Source organism: Nannobrachium achirus (assembly GCF_963921795.1).
Source record: "Nannobrachium achirus genome assembly, chromosome: 3".
In the NCBI taxonomy this organism is placed as follows: domain Eukaryota; kingdom Metazoa; phylum Chordata; class Actinopteri; order Myctophiformes; family Myctophidae; genus Nannobrachium; species Nannobrachium achirus.
This window is the reverse complement of record NC_137812.1, coordinates 76,125,109-76,149,670: the sequence shown is the minus strand read 5'-3', so window position 1 is coordinate 76,149,670 and position 24,562 is coordinate 76,125,109. Positions and strand designations below refer to the sequence as shown.

At 43.0% G+C, this 24,562-nt stretch overlaps 1 protein-coding gene across 1 annotated transcript in view; it reads right to left on the bottom strand.

Annotated features, from left to right (window-relative positions):
* The window catches only part of LOC308282459 (uncharacterized protein), a gene marked incomplete at both ends in the record, with an annotated part of 121,115 nt that overhangs the window by 36,021 nt on the left and 60,532 nt on the right, over window positions 1–24,562 (bottom strand). The window contains 6 exons of the mRNA XM_080722805.1: window positions 3,945–4,046; window positions 5,171–5,278; window positions 13,094–13,167; window positions 13,502–13,565; window positions 16,092–16,318; window positions 20,635–20,739. Of these exons, the coding sequence (XP_080578931.1) occupies window positions 3,945–4,046; window positions 5,171–5,278; window positions 13,094–13,167; window positions 13,502–13,565; window positions 16,092–16,318; window positions 20,635–20,739 (680 nt within the window). The remainder of the gene's footprint in view (window positions 1–3,944; window positions 4,047–5,170; window positions 5,279–13,093; window positions 13,168–13,501; window positions 13,566–16,091; window positions 16,319–20,634; window positions 20,740–24,562) is intronic.

Below are 24,562 nucleotides of genomic sequence, written 5' to 3'. Positions count from 1 at the left end.
ATGGATTCAGAATCATGAAAAAAACCCACACACAGGGCTCCAGGGTGCGAGCTATTAGGTCGCATATGCGAGTTAATTTCATAAAGTGCGAGTTAAAATGTAACCAGGTCGCGCTGGTGCGACTAGAAAAAAAGGGGGGGGGGAAAGTAAAAAGAAAATCCTCAATCTGTGCGCCTGACGCCTCTCTCTCTCGCTCCGTCTCTCTCTCTCCCTGGCTGCCTGCCTGCCTGCAGAGCCTATGTTCCGCCCCTCCCCTTCTCTCTTTCTCTCACATACACACACACAGTACTACACACACATAGCGTCGGTCCGGTCGGTGGTGGGTCACACACGCAGACAGACAGACAGACACTCTCACTCTCTCGCTCACATTGGATAGATATCACATAATATACTAACCTTTCTTTGTATAACCGTGCTTTTTTCTGTTGTCATCTCGAACTGGATAATCTATAATCCACAGGTTGTTTGTTTGCTATTAGATTAGCTATAGATTAGCAATCGCTCGTGGATGTTTCCACCGTTGGTTACATTAACCTACTGTTACGTTAAAACAGCTGTGTGACTCGTTAAGTTCCTCAGTGCCCAAAATGCGCTTCTCACTTCATAGCCAATTAGCTCAAATGAACGGCAGCTGTAAACTTTTCTGTCTTTGGTGTCTCGTGTGTTCTGTGAGGCCGGCTACAGACCTAAAGGCACAAAAACGAGTGCGTGTCGTGTGGGGGAGGCGGGGGGCAGGCACAGCGCAATGTATTCCGGATGGGAGTCGAGTGGTTTGAAGTCGAGTGCGAGTCGTGTGGTGTTGTGTGGTTGCGTCCAACTTGCTCACGACTCGCACAGAGACAGTTGTAGGCGAGCACTGGGGAGCAGACAAGCTGCACTTGATGAGACAGAAGGCAGGGTTCAGCTGCCAACCAATAGGAGAGAACCACCGTTCTGCGGCGAAACTGGGCAGAGCACACTTGTAGTCCACTACACTACAGTGCGTTGAGCCTTCGGTCTGCAGTGATCATCGCGCTGTCTCTCCTCTTCCCTCGTTCTCCTGGCCATTTCAAGCCGCTTCTCCCTCCTTCTCCTTCTCCTCGCCACCAACACCGCCAATACAAGCGCCCTTTTGCGTCCTCTAAACAACATTTTGCCCAACAGGTGTCACCAAGCAGCAGCAGTACTGTCCACCGACGCCAACTCCAAAAAGACTACACGCTCGAAATCCACTTACACTTCCGCCTCTCGCTGGACGGCCCACGTCCGCAAAGCATTGTGGGAAATGTATTCTTTTTTGGAACAGACTTTCCAAACGGAACAGACTCGCACTGAACACAGAACGTTCCAGTCTGAGTGCGGCCTGAGAGAGAGAGAGAGAGAGAGAGAGAGAGAGAGAGAGAGAGAGAGAGAGAGAGAGAGAGAGAGAGAGAGAGAGAGAGAGAGAGAGTGTGTGTGTGTGTGTGTGTGTGTGTGTGTGTGTGTGTGTGTGTGTGTGTGTGTGTGTGTGTGTGTGTGTGTGTGTGTGTGTGTGTGTGTGTGTGTGTGTGTGTGTGTGTGTGTGTGTGTGTGTGTGTGTGTGTGTGTGTGTGTGTGTGTGTCTCCAAGTGAACGTTTTCTGTTGATATCAAGCAACTTACTTCCCAGTATCTCACTCTAAAACCATAAGGACAATTTTTTTCCCATCCTGCATGAAAGCAGGCCTATTGCATTTAGTCTACGTTGTGCAAGTTGAAATTCATAGTTCTATATTGCCTTTGTTAGCCGAGATATTCGTAAATCTTTCTTGAATTAATGTATTTAGTTTGCAAATATTAACTTGAAGCAAAAATACATAAAAACTAGGCTACAGCTTTTTTTTACTTATCATGAGACATATTGTTATCGGGGTATTCAACAACATTATATCGAATATCAAAGGCTTTCCTAATATCACAAGCCTTAGTGCTGACCTATTTTTACTGCTGCTCATACAGAGAAACCTAAAGTTCAGATTAAAATATTTAGCAAATATCAAGTTTGGGTCATTGTCAATCTTTAAGGCAAATTGAAATGGCTTATGGTATGGAAATGAACACAACTGTCATCAGTATAATAAGGCTATGTATTAATACCACGCAAATACGCTATACAAAGAAAAATATGGTGCTACCTAATTTTTGATGGTGCTACCTAATTAAAATGTAGGTGGCACCAGTGCTACCTGTGAAAAAGTTAGTCTGGAGCCCTGCCCACACATGCTACTTAAAGCATATTTATTTTGATGTGTTTTATCCTGTATAGTTAATTTAATGGGACCCCAACTTTCATCAGCTGTAACGGATTCTCCTCGGGAAACTGAATTTCAGTCTTTGTGAGATGTGTTACTAGACATCTCTACAAACACATTGGTGAAGAAATCTTTTGGTAAGGAATTTATTCCAGGATTTGACACTATTTCTGAAGATATTCGCTGACTAATAATAAAATGTTTAATAATCTCTAAAGTCTAAACCTTCCTGGCAGCCAGCGCACAGAGATCAGGATATTCTTCCTAATCAGACTAATTAGCAGCTACTCGTTACTGTAGGGACAGATCTGTCTGACGTGGTTACTGTGTGTGTTCTGATTGGTCCTTCATTAGTCCTGCAAAATGCCAGCTCTGTTGAGGGTTAATACTGGTGTAACCTGTTGTTCCTTTTCCATGGTGTTTCTATTGTTCTGGAACTGTATCTTTACTGCCGTGCTGCCTCTGGTGACTGAAGACAGGATTAACAGGAGTCATCAATATGTCCGTACATGGACACTAGAGGATGACATTTTATTCCCGGTCCCGTGGGTCCCGCGGGATTCCCGTGGGACAGGAGTCAAATTTGTATTAATGCCAGGATCGGGACGGGACAGGATTGAAAATCAACAGGAGTGGGCAGGAGCGGGAATCATCCCAGACCAGTTCATCAAATCGCAGAAATAAATTGCACAGGAAAGTGAGGTCTTTGAACTGCGAACATTATAAGATTATACATTATATAATAATAAACATGATATCAAATATAATATGGATCAAAATAGAAAAACATCTGCGCGATTTTATTTTTTTATATTTTTTTCGGGAGCGGGATGTGAACAGGAGTGATTTTGACCAGGAGCGGGATGGGACCAGGAGTCATTTTACAGGAGTGGGACAGGATGGGATTTTTTTCCCCACTCTAGCCCAGGATTGGGATGGGACAGGATTTTTTCTGCGGGAGTGGGACGGGACAGGAGTGAAAATTCATCAAAATGTCATCCTCTAATGGACACATGTGTTCGTGGCAAATCTTAGATTTTCTGTTTTACACAACATTATAATGTTTGTATTTTGATCGTAACTTATGAGTCCAAATTACTGAATGTCCAGGTTTTCTTCAGGATTTGTACGAGTACGACACTGATTTACTTTGACACTATGGCATATTAGGAGTGGTCATGTTTTATTTGCATGGACCTCATTCACTTTGAGAGTGGAACCAAATGGACCCAGTAGGCTTCAGGGTAATAATGCTGAATAATGGTTAACAGTAAACCAACTGGGATGATATGAAGTCTAAAGTCTGGGATGGAGAGGAAGGGCTTGATTCTTGGTGAATGTACCAATCTGTGTGTGGATTATAGTTTTTGTAATGTCTTTATCTAACCTTCACTTGTAGCTTGTTTGTTCACCTTTGTGCCTTTATGATATGATATTGTGCATGTTGTAGGAGTCATTAAGGCCTGAATAGGTATTGTTTTTGTTTATGGTATGTGATGGGAAATGTGTTAAAGCAGCACACCAGCACACCTGCATACGCTTCTACTGACTGATCCTAAACAGTGTAAGCGTGTTTAGGCGTGCGTGTGTGTCTTACCGGCTTGCGGTCAGGCAGCCAATCAGTGGGGTGTGCGTGCGTGCGTGCGTGCGTGCGTGCGTGCGTGCGTGTGTGTGTGTGTGCTTGGTGTCTTACCGGCTTGCGGTCAGGCAGCCAATCAGTGGTGGGCATGGAGCTGATCTCTGCCATCAGCTTCTTCCTGTGTCCAGGTTTCATCACCCCGATGGCTGTCAGGTCCTTCAGAATAAAACAACAAGCTGTCAGGTCCTTCAGAATAAAACAACATGCTATCAGGTCCTTCAGAATAAAACAACATGCTGTCAGGTCCTTCAGAATAAAACAACATGCTGTCAGGTCCTTCAGAATAAAACATCATGCTGTCAGGTCCTTCAAAATAAAACAACAAGCTGTCAGGTCCTTCAAAATAAAACAACATGCTGTCAGGTCCTTCAAAATAAAACAACATGCTCTCAGGTCCTTTAACACAGAACAATATAGCTTTCAGGACCTTTAACACAGAACAACAACCACATCACAGTACCGTCTCACTCTGCAACCTACAGTATGTTACAGTTCATAGCTCCAGGCTCCACCTCACCCCCTAGTGGGAGGGGGCAGTCATTGTTTAGCTGGTATCGTCAGACTCACTCCCTAGCTTCCACCGTGGTCTGAAGACTCCACCTTGGCCCTTACTGTAGCACTCACCTACCCTCAATGAAAGCTAGATATTTCTTTTCCCTAGTTTACTATTTAGCCTAAACAGTATCTAGGACTAGGTATAGTCCTACTGAATGCATATAGTTGTGACGGTCTTCTAAAAATGTATTAATGGCTCGAAACAACCTTTTAAATTAGTTTGTTTTTGTTTTTTCAACCTGTGCTGAATTTAAGATGGAGGCTCATTCCTGATCAGGCCTCCATGTTAAAATCAGTGAAGAAAAAAGAAGAAAAGAAAAGATAGCCTATTTCTGCTAAATATTCACTCACTGTCCCTCTAGTTGATGTCATATCATTCTGGACAGGGTTCACTACATACACACACACACACACACACGCGCACACACGCACACTCGCGCGCGCTAAGATCAACCCACAGAAGCACAGACGTGGACAAAAAAACGCTAGTCTCCACAACAGGTTGGAACAGTCATGTGACCAACAACGGAGGCAGACGATAGGACGGACGGACGGACGGACGGACGGGCAGTGACAGACCAATCAGTGGGGGTCACACCGGGACGGGGGGGTCAAAGGTGACAGACAAGGAGGACGGGTACTGATGACATCATCATCCAGCGCCTTGACAGACAGGACAGGGACATTGGGGGGGGTTGAGGGGGGGGTTGTCATAGCAACCTTACCTCAGGGGTCATGTGACTAACGGTCTCTAGATCGTATCCGGCGGTCAGGAAGTGAGTTGTGTAGAACTGGAGCTGAAAACCAGCCAGCCACGACACGACCGCCTGCTTCTATAAACATACAACATATCAATGTTTTACAATAACATACTGTAATAACACGACCGCCTGCTTCTATAAACATACAACATATCAATGTTTTACAATAACATACTGTAATAACACGACCGCCTGCTTCTATAAACATACAACATATCAATGTTTTACAATAACATACTGTAATAACACTACCTGCTTCTATAAACATACAACATATCAATGTTTTACAATAACATACTGTAACTAGAAAAATATTGTTCCTTCGAAACAATTGTGGGCTCGCTTCAAGGCAGAAAGCAATGGCTATAAAAGCACAAAATGTCAAGATCGCAGGCAGTGCTCTCTTTGACGTTACTGACGTCAAAGATTGGTCCATTTTGTTCCAAAAATGTGTTGTGCAAAAGTTGACCCGCTGGTGGCGCTATAACAGGCCAATGTGAGAAGGTTGGTATCTGTTCCTTGACCTATTGGGAATGTGCTTGCAAGATTTCACGCACATCCCAGGCTGTGTTCATGATTTGAGGTGTTTTTGGCTTTGGACACTTTATCGCTGCTTGCAGCTATATTTATTATTATTATTTTATAATTTTTTTGTGTGCACTTCATAGGCATGTTAGATAAAGGTCCTTAGATTGCGTGTAGAATGTTTCATGCAAATTGCAAAAAAAAATCCTAGAATAAAAACGGGTTTAAGCGTTTTACAAACTGCTCAAAATTATATAGCGCCCCCCTTTGGCCATTTGGGGTAAGATTGGTTTCAGTGATATTTGAACTAACCCTCTACACTATTTTGTCATGAAAATGTGACTTTGCATGTATGTTTTAGAGGCAGAAGAATAATTTGCATAAAAATGCAATATTGTTTGAATTATTTAAAAAAGCATGTTTCAATGTTAAAGAAATCCGATCTGACAGATCTTTAGATATCGGTCCAAAGTTCACGTAAAAAAAGTTTTGTGCACGTGACGCGAAAATTCCAGAATAAAAGCGGGTTTACGCGTTTTACAAACTGCTCAAAATGGCGGAGAATCTTAGGGCGGAGCTTACTTAACAACGACACAGATGTCTTCCGCTTGAGTCAAAGCACGCGTGTAACAAGTTGCATGTCTTCGAACGAAACGAGTCATGACTTATGCCCGTTTGAAGTTTGAATTTTCAGACGCTTCGTATAGCGCCCCCCTTTGGCCGATTGGAATAAAATTGGTTTCAGTGATACTTTGACTAACCCTCCACATCTTTGCCAAATGCCATGAACTTGTAACTTTGCATGTATGATTTAGAGGCCGAAGAATAATTTGCATAAAACCGCAATATTTATTGAATTATTAAAAAATTATATTTCACTTTAAAAAAAATCTGGTTGATCAATCTGACCGTATTGGTCCAAAGTTCATGTGAAAAAAGTTTTGTGCACTTGACGCGAAAATCCCAGGAGGAGATAGATTTTTACTGTTTTTCATATAATTCCGAATTGTGGGAGACCTAAAGGTCAGAGGTCAAAAGTTAGAGGGTAAAAGTTGTTCGGCATGAGGAGACGCATAAGTGTATACAGGTTTCATGGCTGTATGTATAACACAGCATGAGCTATACCTGTTCAAAGATCGCACTTTCGAAGGCTTCCTACAGCGCCACCATTTGGCCGATTGCTGTAAAAAGTAATAGCACGCGTCGCCACAGTAAGCTGAACACATTGATGTTTTTATTTTCATTTTCTCACTAAGTATGTAGGAGTAGAAAGGAACCGAAAATCCCGTCTACTTACTAGATAAATAAATAAATAAATAATGACAATATCTAAAGTGTGCTCGCCAGGTACTGGCGAGCCCACAATAACACTACCGTCTGCTTCTATAAACATACAACATATCAATGTTTTACAATAACTAACTCGCCCTGACGGTCGCTTCTCGCCCTTAGGGTGTCTTACTGGTATGTTATAGAACATTGATAAAGTATTGTGCGTTGGTTGTATGTTATAGATTAATATATGTTGGTTGTGTGTTGCATATAGAAGCAGGCTGTAGTGTTATTACAGTATGTTATTGTAAAACATTGATATGTTGTATGTTTATAGAAGCAGGCGGTAGTGTTATTACAGTATGTGCCCAATTACACAATTACTTCATTACACTTATAGCCCAATTACACTATTACACTTATTACACTATTACAGTTATTACACTATTACACTATTACACTTATTACACTATTACACTATTACACTTATTGACCCATGCCACTGTCGGGCACTAGAGGATGCTGTTAGCTTGACAGACAACTATAATGTGACGGACAACTGCTGCACCTTTCTATAGTAAACAGCTCCCTGACGGTTGCAACAACCAACTACTGCAATACTGTATCAATGTTCTATAAAACACAACTAGCTCTGGTCCCTAGTTAGTAGTTACTATCTACTTACATACCATATAAATAATATGGACTGGATATAAAACGCTTTTGTGTGACTGTTGGTACGTATATATGGAATAATGATTTTCAGTGATTACTTATCCCATGTGGAAAGGAATAATGCTGTAACTGTTGTCTTCATATGGATTGATCCTGTGACATACTGCACAGTAGTGAGTGTTGTAGTGACTACTTCGGTAGGCCTACAGTGGGTGGAATATATTAGTATTTTATATTTGTTTTGTTTTAAAAGAAACATCTCAGCCAAGCTGAACTGAAGCTCTGTAAGGCTGTCACATGTGTGTGAGTGCGGGCGGCAGGCGGTAGTAGGATCGTTACCAGTTACATTTTCTGAAAAATAACGGTGTTAATAATTTACATTTAAAGCTATAGAAGTTGCTCAACTACTGGTCAGTAGCGATATTGCTTTTTTCGTCCGTTTTTCGTCCGGGGTCGCTGCGGACCACCGGAGCGGGGCTTTGGGAAGTAACAGGCTAGACTCCTACACCAGCGTAAACACTTCTGTTGTGCTGGTGAGGCAAGCTACTTCCTGAAAAGACGGCAAGACGCGCTGTGATTGGCCGGTAGTGTATGATCTGGAGACAACGTATACGGAAAGATGCACATGACGTAATTTTGCCGTGAAATCCGGTCCCCGGCCAGGATCATAGAAAACATATTTACAGAAGGCTTTAGGGGCTGAAATGAACGGAATGGGTATTCTAAAACTTCAGAGAGTTAATAGTTAAGACAATTTTAAGATTTGTTTTATTGGAAAAGTTACATAGTATAGCTTTAAGACCTATAATTCCCTGTTCTTTCTGTTGCCACAAAGGAAAAATAGTCCACCTGACACATTTCCGCTGTTTCCTGATTGAATGAGCTCTTCTCTCTCTGTCAGAGGAACCTTGAGGAGGCATGCATGCATGGCCCGCATTTCTACACGGGAAAGGGTGACCGACCAGAAATGCGTTGCAGTGTTTAACGATACCCAACACTGCACGTGACATCATCATCATACCCGGAAGTTATGCGGAAACGCCTACTGAGTGGCAAAACACTACTTTGTGGCCTTGACAGCCCAAACATCCACACAGAAAAGTTTGGATTGCATTAAACAATGTTAAACAACATTAAACTCACTTTGCCATTCACTTTATACATGCACACACCCTCTATGTAAGCAGAGGTCTCTATTAAAACCATTATAACTCTGTTGAAGCAGGAGCTAATCTCTCCACTATTAGAAATTACTGCAAAAAGCCAGCAAACGGCACGCAAAAATGATGTCCTTTTCACATGGACTTGTTTGCTTGTCACGGACAGATACAACAGCGTCGCTCCATACCTCCATACCTCCATACCTCCAAAACCTGATCAAGCCCTACACCCCCCCACCCGTGCACTTAGATCAGCCAACTCAGGGATGCTGACAGAACCCTCGCTAAAAACCCCAGGGCAAAAATCCACTCGTCCGAGACAGTTTGCACTCCTGGCCCCAAAGTTGTGGAACAAACTCCCTGTCGCACTTAGAACAACGGACTCACTCGCTAGCTTTCACCGTTGACTGACGACTCACCTTTTCAGACTCCACCTAAACCCTTAGCACTACTGAAATACTCAATGACCATACATGAAGCTAGTCAGCATTTGTTTTTAGGTTTTTAGAACCTTTTCTTGACTGATTATTTAATTTCCTAGATAGATATCCATTTGCATTTGTTATATTGCTGTTGATGTATTGACATATTATCCTGTTTATTATTGTGATGTTTTACCTGCTTATTGTAAGTCGCTTTGGATTAAAAGCGTCTGCTAAATGCCTAAACTGTAAACTGTAACTGTAAACTGTCGCGTTGAGACCGACAACACTGAGAACAGCTCAGTGATGGTTTCCAGAGCCTTGGCTCAGAGGTAGCAGCTACAGTCTACCTTTATAGAAACGTTACAGGCTGTTCTTCTCTGAGACCCGTGACGCTAGCGTCTGTGACATTCTGTCACTGTGGGAGCAAACATATGATATCAAAGGGGGCTTGAGCCCCTGCCCTTTTACCAGTCTGTAAAAAGTGTCCTCTCCAGACCATGAATGCAGTTTTCACTATGGTGAAAGAAATGCAAATGTCCTCTTTCCATGCCATACCTGAAGGCAGCATTCAAGAGAATTGCCTTGTCCAAACTCTCCTGAACTTGAAGGCAGCATCTTATGTTGAAAGAATTGCCCTCTCTGTGTAGAAATCCATGCCGTTACGCCACATCTCCAGTATTCACTTGATTATGCTTAGTTCAGTGTGGGATCAAGAACCGAAAGTAGCCGCCCTCCAAACTCACAACTGCTATTTTTTAGAAATGTCAGCCCCTGCCTCTCTAACATTCTCTGCACGTCTTTGGTAGAGCCTACCTTTGATAGAAACGTTACAGGCTGTCCGGCAGAAACCTTGTATCTCCCAACATCTCAAATCTGTACGTTTTGTTTGGTAAAGCAAAGCCCTGCTTCATCCTAGACTGTCGCACAAAACGACACGTGAAAACAGCAGATCGACAAGCACACAACGCCTCGCGACGCGAGGCACTGTGTGCTTGTAGATCGGCAATTTTCACTTTGTAAAATAATTTTACAAATGATGAATACGAAAGGAACAGTTTTGGACATACAGTACAAGGTTTCCACCCGACAACGACGATATATGCATGCATGTGGTCTTGTGTTCTGAGTGCCTTGGCATGTCAGAAACCTACGTCAACGTCAATTAATAATAAGCCTTGCCGTTATGGAGGAGGGACGGTGCATAACGTAGCATTGAGGAGCGACGGTGCATAACGTAGCATAACATACCTGCTTTGGTTCCATGCTTTTACGCTAAGTGCCTCAGCGGTGCCGCAGGCTCCTACATATATAGCGTGAGGGTTGTGTGTGTGTGTGTGTGTGTGTGTGCGTGCGTGCGTGCGTGCGTGCGTGCGTGCGTGCGTGCGTGCGTGGCGTGCGTGTAGCTTCTATCATCAGATATAGCTCACAGTGAAAGAACACTGATTCTAGAACTCATCTGCTATAGCAGTGGTTCTCAACCTTTTCAGGCCGTGACCCCCTAAATAATCATATGTTAACTGGGGACCCCCCCACTCTAACAAGCACTAAGAGTTGAGGCATTACATTTTGTATAAAACGGTTCTATTGTGAAAATAGCAGATCTGATCGGATATTTTCACAATTTCTGCCTCTAATATTTGACAATTTGGCCAATGTTTAATTTGTCATTTTAGAGGTATTAAAAAGTCCTTAAATTGTCACTTTAGAAATGTGCAGATACCCTCTATACACTTAAACTTTATGTTGGTTTGTTTACTGTTGAGTGAGAAAACAATGTTGCATCATCTGGGGACCCCCCTGGGGGTCCCAACCCACAGGTTGAGAACCACTCTGCTAGGGCAGGGTGCCATCCATCCTGGCACCCTAAGGTGCAGTGATGCCAGAACAGGGGTGTCTCAGAATAATCTGATAATATCTGGAATTCATCGATACGCCCACTTAGTCCAGGGGTGGGCAACGTTGATAATGGAGAGGGACATTATATTTCCACACTCACTCCAGAGGGACACAATGCGTATAGTAAAAATAGCAAACCTAGATGATCTACAAGCTCAAGACGTGTTGCGCTGTGATGCGCTTTGAGCTTGTAGATCTGCTATTTTTGAATTGAAATAACCCTAACCCTGAAAGTGAAATTGGTATTTAATTTCAAATGCATTTATGTGTTTTTATGTTAACTTTGCGAACTCAAATACAAATACATTGGACATTAAAAAAGACTAGTACTGGTCATTAAGCTACTGATATAGACTGACATGATTAAAGCTGGTCATGTTCGCATATTTGGAATTGTAACAGCTGAAATCAATAACATAACAGTATTCAGATATTAACCTTGACCATGTATGATATAGAAGCTAATCCATTCCATTGTGTGTGTGTGTGTGTGTGTGTGTGTGTGTGTGTGTGTGTGTGTGTGTGTGTGTGTGTGTGTGTGTGTGTGTGTGTGTGTGTGTGTGTGTGTGTGCGCGTGCACGTGCGCGTGCGTGTGCGCCTGCGTTGCTATGCCGGTTGTCATGGCAACACCCTCTTTCAGAAGACACTGATATGACGTTATTTGTCCTCTAGAGGGCATCAGAGGATGTGTTGTCATATTTATATGTATTATGAACATAATAATACACATGTACATCAGGCCAAGGACCCCTTAGTTGAGAGAGAGATGAAGCAGGGACCCCTTAGTTGAGAGAGAGATGAAGCAGGGACCCCTTAGTTGAGAGAGAGATGAAGCAGGGACCCCTTAGTTGAGAGAGAGATGAAGCAGGGACCCCTTAGTTGAGAGAGAGATGAAGCAGGGACCCCTTAGTTGAGAGAGAGATGAAGCAGGGACCCCTTAGTTGAGAGAGTGATGAAGCAGGGACCCCTTAGTTGAGAGAGAGATGAAGCAGGGACCCCTTAGTTGAGAGAGAGATGAAGCAGGGACCCCTTAGTTGAGAGAGAGATGAAGCAGGGACCCCTTAGTTGAGAGAGAGATGAAGCAGGGACCCCTTAGTTGAGAGAGAGATGAAGCAGGGACCCCTTAGTTGAGAGAGAGAGATGAAGCAGGGACCCCTTAGTTGAGAGAGAGATGAAGCAGGGACCCCTTAGTCGAGAGAGAGATGAAGCAGGGACCCCTTAGTCGAGAGAGAGATGAAGCAGGGACCCCTTAGTCGAGAGAGAGATGAAGCAGGGACCCCTTAGTTGAGAGAGAGATGAAGCAGGGACCCCCACAACCTGTTCATAGATTCCATATAGTTTCATTGTTTGACAGCACAATCATCAGTGTATTTTGGATTCATGTCAATTTGTGTTTTCAGATATTTAACCACTTGAACCGTCAATACTAAACTTTGCCTTTAACTCTGTACTTAGTCTGCTCTTTTTCCCCTCTACACCAAAGCTCTTTGCCAAAAATAGACGATCTACAAGCTCACAACGCCTCGCATTGCGAGGCGTTGTGAGCTTGTAGATCTGCTATTTTTGGCTAAAGTTCTCAGAATATGGACACTAGGTTTCAAGTGGTTAGTTTCTATCACTCAAAGATATGGAGGACCCCCTAGGGGTCCCGAACCCCCTGTTGAAGACCCATGCTCTATAGGGCAGTGGAAGATGTGTTGTCATATTTATGTGTATTATGAATAGTACATAATACAAAAAATAAATACAAAAATCCAATGATGTATACATGATATAAGTGAAATGAATTAAAGGAGAATTCCAGACTAGTGCTTTTCTTGCCAGAGCAGTGTGACAGACTGACAGAGTGTGAGGCTTCCATAGTAACTGCGGCCTGACGGTCACAGTTATTATGTAATATAAAACACACAGTCTGGGTTCAAACTGGAACTCACTTTCCCATCATCCTCCTCTGCCTTCCTCTCAAAGGACCGCTGCTCATGGACTACAGCTTGAACGCCCGAAGAGCCTGGGAGAGAGAGAGAGAGAGAGAGAGGGAGAGAGAGGGTGGGGAGGGGGGGGGAGAGAGGGGGGAGGGGGGGGGGGGGAGAGAGAGAGAGAGAGAGAGAGAGAGAGGAGAGAGAGAGGGAGGTCAGGGTCATGAGAGGTTTGTACAGAAGTGCTCATCATGAATTACACATATAGGACAGTACGTGTGTGTGTGTGTGTGTGTGTGTGTGTGTGTGTGTGTGTGTGTGTGTGTGTGTGTGTGTGTGTGTGTGTGTGTGTGTGTGTGTGTGTGTGTGTGTGTGTGTGTGTGTGTGTGTGTGTGTGTGTGTGTGTGTGTGTGTGTGTGTTCTTACTTGCTGCCTGCTCCAGTAGGTGTTCCTTTGCTTTCACTGACTGAGACAGAACTGTAGCCAGGAGCTACACACACACACACACACACACACACACACACACACACACACACACACACACACACACGCGCACACACACACACGTTAGCTGGAGTGTAACGGTGGAGTCATGTGGTGATTGGTCCTCTCCGCATCTATCTGAAAACGCATGAAGTCCACCAGAAATAGCTGATCTACAAGATCACAACAGCTATTTTACGATGCAAAATGGCTGTTCGATGGTGCATGAATTAAACTGAAGACTGAAGGGCTAAAAACGATGGTGTATAAATTAGACTGAAGACTGAAGGGCTAAAAACCAAACACCTTCTTCTTTTCATTCCCTTTGCTCTTTTGCCTTTTGCACTCTCTTTCCTTCCTAAGTCATTATTACTTATTATTTTATCTTTAGATGTGTTGTTTCTTCCTAAGTCATTATTACTTATTATTTTATCTTTAGATGTGTTGTTTCTTCCTAAGTCATTATTACTTATTATTTTATCTTTAGATGTGTTGTTTCTTCCTAAGTCATTATTACTTATTATTTTATCTTTAGATGTGTTGTTTTTCTGTTGTTCTGCTTTATTTTATATATCCCTGCATTGTCTGTAAGGAAGCCGAACAAAAACAAGTTTTACTCTTATGTACAAAAGACCTAACAATAAAGTACAACCTTGAACCTTGAACCGGCCTGGTGTGCAGTAAGTACTGATGCTGTTCAGTGAGAGCCCACTAGGGGGCGTCTGTTTGAACACAACTACTGTTCTCTGTCTGAGAGAGAGAGAGAGAGAGAGAGAGAGAGAGAGAGAGAGAGAGCTGAGTCATTGTTTACCTGAGGATGGCTTTATTTATTTATTTATTTATTTATTTATTGTGTGATGAATGACAGACGCAGGGCTGTCGTTGACTGGACAACATCATGGATGTGAGGATTGGTCAGCTTAATCTGTGACATCACAATATCCAGGGCAACCACATGTGCAATTTCCCAGAATTCACACCTTTTCTAGTTAGTTTCTGTTTCTCCAGTTTCAATCAGTTGATGACACAACGAACCCACAGAACAGGAAACACATTGTTGTGGTCGAACAGAGCAACGAGTGACGACTGATGACTAGAGGTTTAGTTTCATTATGACACGCACGCACACACACACACACACACACACACACACACACACACACACACACACACACACACACACACACACACACACACACACTAGGATTGCTTCTTGTCAAGGACAGAATGATTAATGAAGCACATGATGAACAGACAGTCAGTCTGTTATCCTGTTGGATCCAACATTATGTAGGAGTATTATTATTATACCATGGAATCTATAATATTTAACATCAAAACAAAAGCTGTATTTAGGGAGAAAAGAATTGCTTTAGGCTCTTCTATAGTCTATCTAAGTTCTAAGTCAATGTGATGACGTCGTCAAACAATAAAGACGACTTCAACTCAACTTTTTACTGAGTCGAATTTACTTGCAAAAATCACAAGTCGTTAATGCCCTAACACACATACACACACACACACACACACGCACGAGCACCAGGCCAGCGGGCGCCCCACAAATGTGATTCTTAGTATTCGAATTTGAATACCTCAAAGTATTTGAATAGTCGAATATTTGACAGGAAATATATATGTATATTTTCATCCAGTAATAACTAGCAATTCTCTGTCTAGTGACAGTCTCATTAGCTGGCTCTTCCTCCATCATGACATGGAGTTTACTGGCTGGCCGCTGTTTTCCCCACTGGTAATTAATTTGTTCTGGGAGACGAAACGTGACACATGACATCAGTATAGAGCATTAACCAATTCATCCACCAGGGGCAGTGACAACTCATTCTTATGACTTCCTATCTAGCCAAGCTGTATAAAACCAGGGGTCTTCAACAGGGGGTCCGCGACCCCTAGGGGGTCCGCGGAGGTACTGCAGGGGGTCCGCGAAATTATTGCTTAAAAAAAAAGAAAGAAAAAAAAAAGATTTCAAAAAATGTTTTTTTTTTTTGCCTTTTTCCACATTTATTTAAAAAATAAATCATGATTCTATCCATTTTGAATAGTTGAATACATGATTAATATGCAATTGACATATTGTTGATAGTATTGACATTTGTTCTCAGTTAATAAGTAGTATGTTTAGAAATGGTTGTGGTACGGCCCACCCTGCTCGCTGTAACTTGAACATGTTTAAAATAAAAAATATGTCGTAGCCCCGACCCCCCCACCCTACGAGGTGGTAGGGGGTCCCTGCTCCATCTCCCCATCAGTTTGGGGGTCCCCGGCCTGAAAACGTTGAAGACCCCTGGTATAAACCATGAAGAAATAATATTTCTTAAAAAAAAAGAGAGACAAAAATGTATAAAAGAATTAACTGAATATTCGATTTCGGTGAACAACGTCGAATAGTGACTTTGATATTCGAATATTTGGTGAATGCCCTAACACACACACACACACACACACACACACACACACACACACACACACACACACACACACACACACACACACACACACACACACACACACTGACCTTGACTCCCTCGGCCTGTGCGTGCAGCCCCGGTGCGTTCAGGCCGTGCGTGTTGGTTCCGGGCGTGGGGGGGGTGTGGGGGCTGGTGAGGGGCGTGGTCAGGGGCGTGGTCAGCACGTGGACGTTGCCCGAACCCGGGGCGCTGCCCAGGCTTCCTGTGGAGCCCTGGGCACTTCCTGTGGAGCGGACGCTGGAGATGCTACCCACACTGCCACTGCGGTCTCCACCTGATATAACACAATGTATCCATAATATAACTGTCTCCACCTGATATAACATAATGTATCCATAATATAACTGTCTCCACCTGATATAACATAATGTATCCATAATATAACTGTCTCCACCTGATATAACACAATGTATCCATAATATAACTGTCTCCACCTGATATAACATAATGTATCCATAATATAACTGTCTCCACCTGATATAACATAATGTATCCATAATATAACTGTCTCCACCTGATATAACACAATGTATCCATAATATAACTGTCTCCACCTGATATAACATAATGTATCCATAATATAACTGTCTCCACCTGATATAACATAATGTATCCATAATATAACTGTCTCCACCTGATATAACACAATGTATCCATAATATAACTGTCTCCACCTGATATAACATAATGTATCCATAATATAACTGTCTCCACCTGATATAACATAATGTATCCATAATATAACTGTCTCCACCTGATATAACACAATGTATCCATAATATAACTGTCTCCACCTGATATAACACAATGTATCCATAATATAACTGTCTCCACCTGATATAACATAATGTATCCATAATATAACTGTCTCCACCTGATATAACATAATGTATCCATAATATAACTGTCTCCACCTGATATAACACAATGTATCCATAATATAACTGTCTCCACCTGATATAACACAATGTATCACACAAAGTCTGACCTCACCAGCCCATACTTGGGCATGGACGACTTATATCTCCATATACGGAGATGGCCATATATGGAGATACGATGACATCACAGAGTCCACAGCTGATGATGTGGCGTGATGTCATACAATACACAAACAAGCCCTATATAAAGGGGCAATTCTCACCAGGGAAGAGAGCATTGCCTGGAATGTTGAATCTCCATATATGGAGATAACCTACGCATCACACAAAGTCTGACCTCACCAGCCCATACTTGGGCATGGACGACTTATATCTCCATATACGGAGATGGCCATATATGGAGATACGATGACATCACAGAGTCCACAGCTGATGATGTGGCGTGATGTCATACAATAAACAAACAAGCCCTATATACTGATGCGATACGATGACATCACAGAGTCCACAGCTGATGATGTGGCGTGATGTCATACAATAAACAAACAAGACCTATATACTGATGCGGAGATATGAGCAGGGCAAAGGTGTGACGTGTGACGTGTGACCGACCGACCGACCGACCGACCGACCGACGGACGGACGGACGGACGGCCGGTGGAGGTTTTCATAGTAAACTGCTCCCTGACGGTCGCAATCAGAAATTGGCCTACAAAAACGAATATGTTGATACATACTGTACATGTACTGTAAGCCCCTCCCATACACTAAAATGTGTACCCGGCCTGGGTGGGTTAAGCCCATATCTGGGCATGCCCATATCTGGACATATTGTGTCAGTTTCATGATAACCAGTGTGGTTGTCGCAACGCGAGTCACACTTGAAAATTAATTCCATCCTTGTCCCCTTTATGCCCGTATATGGAGATCCCTGATGTCATCAATATTAAGCGCATATCTGGAAATGCCCATATATGGACATACTGTGTCCGTCTCTGTTGTTTGTTCATATCCTATGATTTTTCAAAGGTTAGTGAAACCCTCGTGATGGTAACCCATATTTTAACTCTGGCAATTAATGAGTTATTAAACATGGCTACTGATCAACAGTAGCAAGTGTGTGTGTATGTGTGTGTGTGTGTGTGTGTGTGTGTGTGTGTGTGTGTGTGTGTGTGTGTGTGTGTGTGTGTGTGTGTGTGTGTGTGTGTGTGTGTGTGTGTGTGTGTGTGTGTGTGTGTGTGTGTGTGTGTGTGTGTGTGTGTGTAAAATAACACAACTGATGTCAGTATTGTGCGGACAAGCCAATTGTTGGCACCACAACACACAACCAACCAGCAGTCTCTGTTTATCAGGAGAGAAGTTAAAACTCCTGCTGCTTTCCTAGAAACCTTCCAGAGCCGAGGGTTCAGAGGAAAGCCTCCTGCTGTTCTGAGTGTTCTCTCACACAGTGAAGCTCTTCAACACCAAAGTGAAATCTTTTTATATTTCATACAACATGAAACTTAACCTGCTTTCCCCTCTTGTACCATCTGTAGTTAACATTCTCAGATTGATATTATTAATACAAAAGCACATATTAGTCGCAGTGCGACTTATTTGTGAGCTTGTAATTCAGCTATTTTTGATACAGTATATGGCCTTTTATGTAACAGTTATGTTTATTGTGGTATTAGGCCTACTACTTTCACTCATAGGTAAAACATCTACTACTTTCTTCAGTGACGCTTTACCTCACTGGGAGATCAGGGTTTTCTTCAGCATTTATTTCATTTCTCTTTCATTTTGACCAAGAACACAAAAGGAATGCTGCGTTATGTAAGACCCTCAAACTAGAATGCCAAACATAATGACCATAACAGCTCTGTGACTCTGAGTGTACAAACATAATGACCATAACAGCTCTGTGACTCTGAGTGTACAAACATAATGACCATAACAGCTCTGTGACTCTGAGTGTACAAACGGAACCAATGAGAGATTCGCATGTCTTTTACAAAAGATTGAGGTTAGAAATAATGGAAGGATATTTTTCTATAAAATCACAAAGGTAATCTACTTTGATGGCTTCCTTAAATCCTTAATGTGGCAGTAAAACATATGAGCAGCACTAGTATAGTACATGGCCGCGGGAAGTCATCGAAAGCAGGAGGGGCTGTCACCGCACGCGTGTATGCATCTCGGTTTTATGCGGTTTTTATGCAGGTTTTTATCATAGACTGTAAAAAAAATATGGACGGTGCAAAGCCATTGGTTTCTATGCAATGAAAATGACGCTTTTTTTGTCCCTTGTATGGGTGTCGCCATCATTGTTTGAATGGTACCCCAGGAATCATAAGGAATGCTATTGGCTGCCAACGGTCACGTGGAACCACAGGGATACATGGGAGAATGTGGTGTTGAGCCTCCCGAAATACAGCACACGAAGAAGAACACAGCCGGCTGGTATCAGTTTAGTTGGCCACGCCCCCCGCAACTTTATCATCAATTTTAACATAAATGGGACCATATTTGCACAAAACGCATATCATGGTGATTGAAAGGCAGTTTTTCACTGGCGACAGGAACCATAAAGTATTTATGATGATGTTTATTAAGGTTAGAAAATGTATGTGTTAAGAGGAAAATGAATGGGGTCCAGTGCAGAAAAAAATCTTTTTGGTACCTTGCGGGGGGAAAACAGCACAACTAGCGGCCAATCATGGGATCTTTCTGTTCCGGGAAAGCTTTATGAATAATCCAGCCAACAAAACCACTGTTTTTTTATGCAGGTTTTTATGCGTCTCGTTTTTATGCGGTTTTGTTAGTGTTTTATTTGCGTTTCCACAGCTTATTTTTTAGCTAAATGTAAAACAATCGTGAACTGCACAGCACACTACACTTTCCCTTTGCCTCTCCACACGCACTGTTCACAGTGTGGAGACAATCAGACAAATCAAAAAGCCTAAATGGTGCACCAGCCAGCAGTACATGGATGTCATGGTACCAACACTGAGACAGACAAACACGTGCCATGAGTTTCATATAATCATTCAGTTCCCAACGCTTCCCTCAGTATTGCACGCGTGTTTCCTAAACCCACCAGGCTTGAGTTAAGACCTGCCTCGCAGAAACGCCCCTCTCAATAATCTTAAGTATGAAAGTGTGTATGAACGTTAGTGCTGCTCGCTCTAGAGCAAAGCAATACTGTACCTACGCCCTACCGATCCAATACAATAATACATTACTGTACCTACGCCCTACAGATCCAATACAATAATACACACAGCAGAATACGGCCAAAGCCATATCCAAACTATAACAATTTTACTGATAATTATTAAGTTTTTATTTTGAGCACAGCACAGTAGTGACAAATTAATAGTTTCTCAGTACGTTTTTCTCTTTAGCAAAGTTACAAAGTTTTACCTTTTTTTAAGCACAGTACAAAGTAAGTTTCAAGTTTTTTTTTAGCACAGTTTATGTTGAGCACTGTAGTGACAAATTAATAGCTGTGCATTGTGCAAATGCAGGCTTTTCTCAGTAGCCTACAAGTTTTATATTGTCTTCATGCCTTTACTAGGTCTGACTTTATCCACCCTCCATGTGTCCGGCAAGGATTTCAGCCACTCCTGAAGTTCTCGCGTTTCCGCGAGGCGGGTCTTAACTCAAGCCTGGTGGGTTTAGGAAACACGCCCTAGTACGGACATACTGATGACCTCTGACCTCCTACCTGCCAGGGGTCTGCGTAGAACCCAGATGTCCTCCATGGTGGAACCGTGGCTCTGAGGAGCCAGAGTAGGAGAACCCTGAGGACTGGGTTCTGAAGGTCTGGACCCTGGAGAACCATGCACACACACACACACACACACACACACACACACACACACACACACACACACACACACACACACACACACAAGGTTAGTAGGAGAACCCTGGGGACTGGGTTCTGATGGTCTGGAGCCTGGAGAACCACACACACACACACACACGCACACACACACACACACACACACACACACACACACACACACACACACACACACACACACACACACCAAGGTTATTGAAAATGAACTCAAGCTAAATGAGTTTAATAGGTGTGATTTAATCTCTTATAATGAATGCCCGGTTAAAGCGGAAGTGAAGCCTCCCCCACACTTCCGTTTCCGTCTCACATCGCGCACATTTATCCTAATATAAATAAAGATCATCTATAAGCATATATATATATTGCTGCTTATCAGAAATGAATTTTAAAATATATTTTCATGAACGAAAAATTCCAGCTTCCATTACTCTCCGTTCAGGAGGTGTAGTTCCAGACTCTATAGCATTCGGAGATTGTGGAATTGTTGTCTGGCTACGCGAGACTAAGAACTATTCTATAATTTGGAAGGGGGGAAAGAAAACTAGTGAAACATTGCATTGCACATGCATTGCATAGACTCACAGAAGTAGAGGTTAAATAAAACACATTTGATCATTTTGGTGTCAATACAATAAGCGTGAGGAGACATTGGTACTTCCTTTTCACCCAGGGCCAACTGCCTAAGCTGTAATCCTGGGCTCTGCTCTCCCTCTGCCAACCTGGGGAGACAACGGACTGACCTCATGCTTCCTTCAGTGCATGAGGAGTGACAAGCTGCTTCTTTTCACCTGACACAGGGGAGCTTCCCCAGTTGGACGTAGTGCGTGGAAGGAACACGTTATTCCAACCAGTTCCTTTCCCCTCCATCAGGCGCCCCGGCTGGCCAGGGGGAGGCAGTATTGAGACCAGGATTACTGCATGTTTTTTTGTGAGGGTACCAACCCTAGGAGACACGGGGAGAACATGCAAACTCCACACATAGGAGTGTATTAAGGCAGTAGACTGACAGGAAACAGGGAGAGAGATGAGGAGTGACACGCAGCAAAGATCGTCGGGAACGGGATTCGAACCCGCAACATGCTGTCAGGCTGGCATTGCAGCCTCGGGTGCCCGGACCGCTGTGCCAACGACCCGGGCACATGTTCTTTATTGATTTTAATGATTAATTGATCGTGTTCGTATATGTTTGTATATGTCGTATATAAAACTAAACATTTTTAAACATTAAAAACTAAAATGACATTTTAACACTAAACAAAAATAAGCTTAGTAAAAACACATGCCCAAACGCAAACATGCGCTGTGAAACATTAAAACAGACATGTACAAACACATGCATGCACACACACACACACACACACACACACAGGCACACAATCACATGCATGCGCGCACACACACACACACACACACACACACACACAGGCACACAATCACATCCATGTGCACACAGAGTAAGCATGTGCAAGTATAAGGCATGTGCACATAACACACACACACACACACACACACACACACACACACACACACACACACACACACAGACAAAAAGCACAAATCCTTTACCATCTGTGATGTGGGGCTTCTCATTATTATGCTAACACACACACACACACACACACACACACACACACCACTCTCTCTCTCTCTCTCTCTCTCTCTCTCTCTCTCTCTCTCTCTCTCTCTCTCTCTCTCTCTCTCTCTCTTGGATGCGCTGGTCAGAGAACCCTGCTGCCATCTGTTAAGCACATCTTAAGCATCGTGATGATATTACTGTGGTATCCTGCATTGAAAGCTACCGTTCCTAACAGTTAAACATGATCTCTCTGGAAGATATGACGTGTCATTTAAATTGTCTTTACATTAATATCCTAGCACTCCTTGCAAAGCCTTGTTGCATGCTATAGGCAGTGAAATCCTTTGTAACTGAGAGAGTGAATGAATGCAGCGGTAAGGGTCCAGTTGGTTACGTGCGTACACCATAATGCTGGCACTGACAAAAGGTATGAAACAGCCGAGTGTGGTATTATTTTTTCATTGAGCCGACCCGGCCCGGCTAATTAGCATACATTTTAGGCCCTACCCTACCCTAAATGTCAGTCGGGTTCAGGTATGGTTGGGTTCGGGTTCGGGCAGAATTTGAGAACTCTACCCCCTTCCCTTGACTACAGCATTTTGCTTATAAATTGACATCAAGTCCAAGTCCAGTTCCAATGCCAATATGTTCAAAATAAAACAATGGAAAATAAACATAGCTTTCTATTCAGTAACAGTTGTACTAGTCAAGGTATTGATGTAACTTGGTTTTAGAATTTAAAGATTAGCAGCTTCACACAAAGACTGTCAATGTTTTATCATTACTCATAACAGTAAAATACATATTCCCATGTTCTCCTGTATCCCCTGCAGTACCCCCACGTACCCCTAGAGTTGCCTAGCTCCAGCCAATAGACCCGCCCACTCTCTGAGTGGACTGCTTCTCTTGGTCTGGTTTTGTCATTTGACGCGTCTCTTTCTATCGGTGTCTTGGCAAACCGACCATTGGCGACCAATGAAATCAATGCAAGACGGAGGAGGGGTGGGTCTAACTTTTGAAAATCAACAGAAACAGTGGAGGGAGGGCTCCCTTTGAACTTCAAAGGGGTTCTGAACTGCAGTCAGTGATTGAGCCATACAAGTGTAAATAGCTCGTTAGTGCTTCTCTCTAATCAATTAAACATCAAAGACAACAACTTGATTCCTGTCATACAGGGGGAGGGGGAATGTTTTGTGTACACAAGTCAAACACAACCCCTCCCACCAGATCTCTTGTGATTGGGAATTTCACATTTTAAATCCCCTCCCCTTTTAAATGAAATGGAATAGGGACAACTTCAGACTCAAGCTCCAGCGCAGAGTCTGAAATCAGGCTACCACTAGAGGTACAGTACGTACCCCCATTTGATAAACACTGAGCTACAATGTCGTCAAGTCACTGTCACAGTGTTGCTCAGTGCGCTCGTCTCGCCATCAATAAGCGCATGTGGAAACAACGTATTCGCACTTCCAAAAACCTACTGAAAGTAACTTCATGGGACAAATCTGAGCAAAAGGCAAACGTTTGACACATCATTTGAAGCTGCCCCGCGGTCACTTCAGCATTTCTGGATTGCTGTTCTCAAAACCCAAGACGTAAAAGCTAAAGTGAAACGACATCTGAAACGGACTTGAGCCACGAGAGGCACGCACTGCCGAGCCAGTCGCCCTGTCGAACGTTGCGATGTCCGCTTCAGCCAACTCAGCGGCGTGCGAGTTACGTCGCGATATGGGAGCTACAGGTCAACATGTGAGGTTGCAGTTAAGCCTGAGACCTCAAACATTTGACCCTTGGTCAAATCCTTCCCGAGCCGTCACCCGTTTGTCGTCTTGGGAGTGAGAACGCTTTGGTGAAAAAGCAAACAAGCTAAATAATGCTATAACGGTTTGGGTTCAAAAAAATAACAAGGAAGTGGCTGACGGACGGAACAACAAGTTTTACCCTCTCTACAAGCAGGACATGAGCAGACATGATGAAACAAAAACATAATGGTTGACTGACTCTGCAATGCACTTATACTTGATTGTCAGACAGCAACACAAGTTTGACATTAGTTTGAACATGAACATGTCTTGTAGTCTGTTTCACTTTGTCACTGCGTGGTTGAACACAGCATCAGAGTCAAATATAAACGCAGGGTTTGTACAGAGACATGCCAGAGAACCGGGGTTATGAACGTAACCTTACGTCTTAAGCCTTATGATAAAGCCA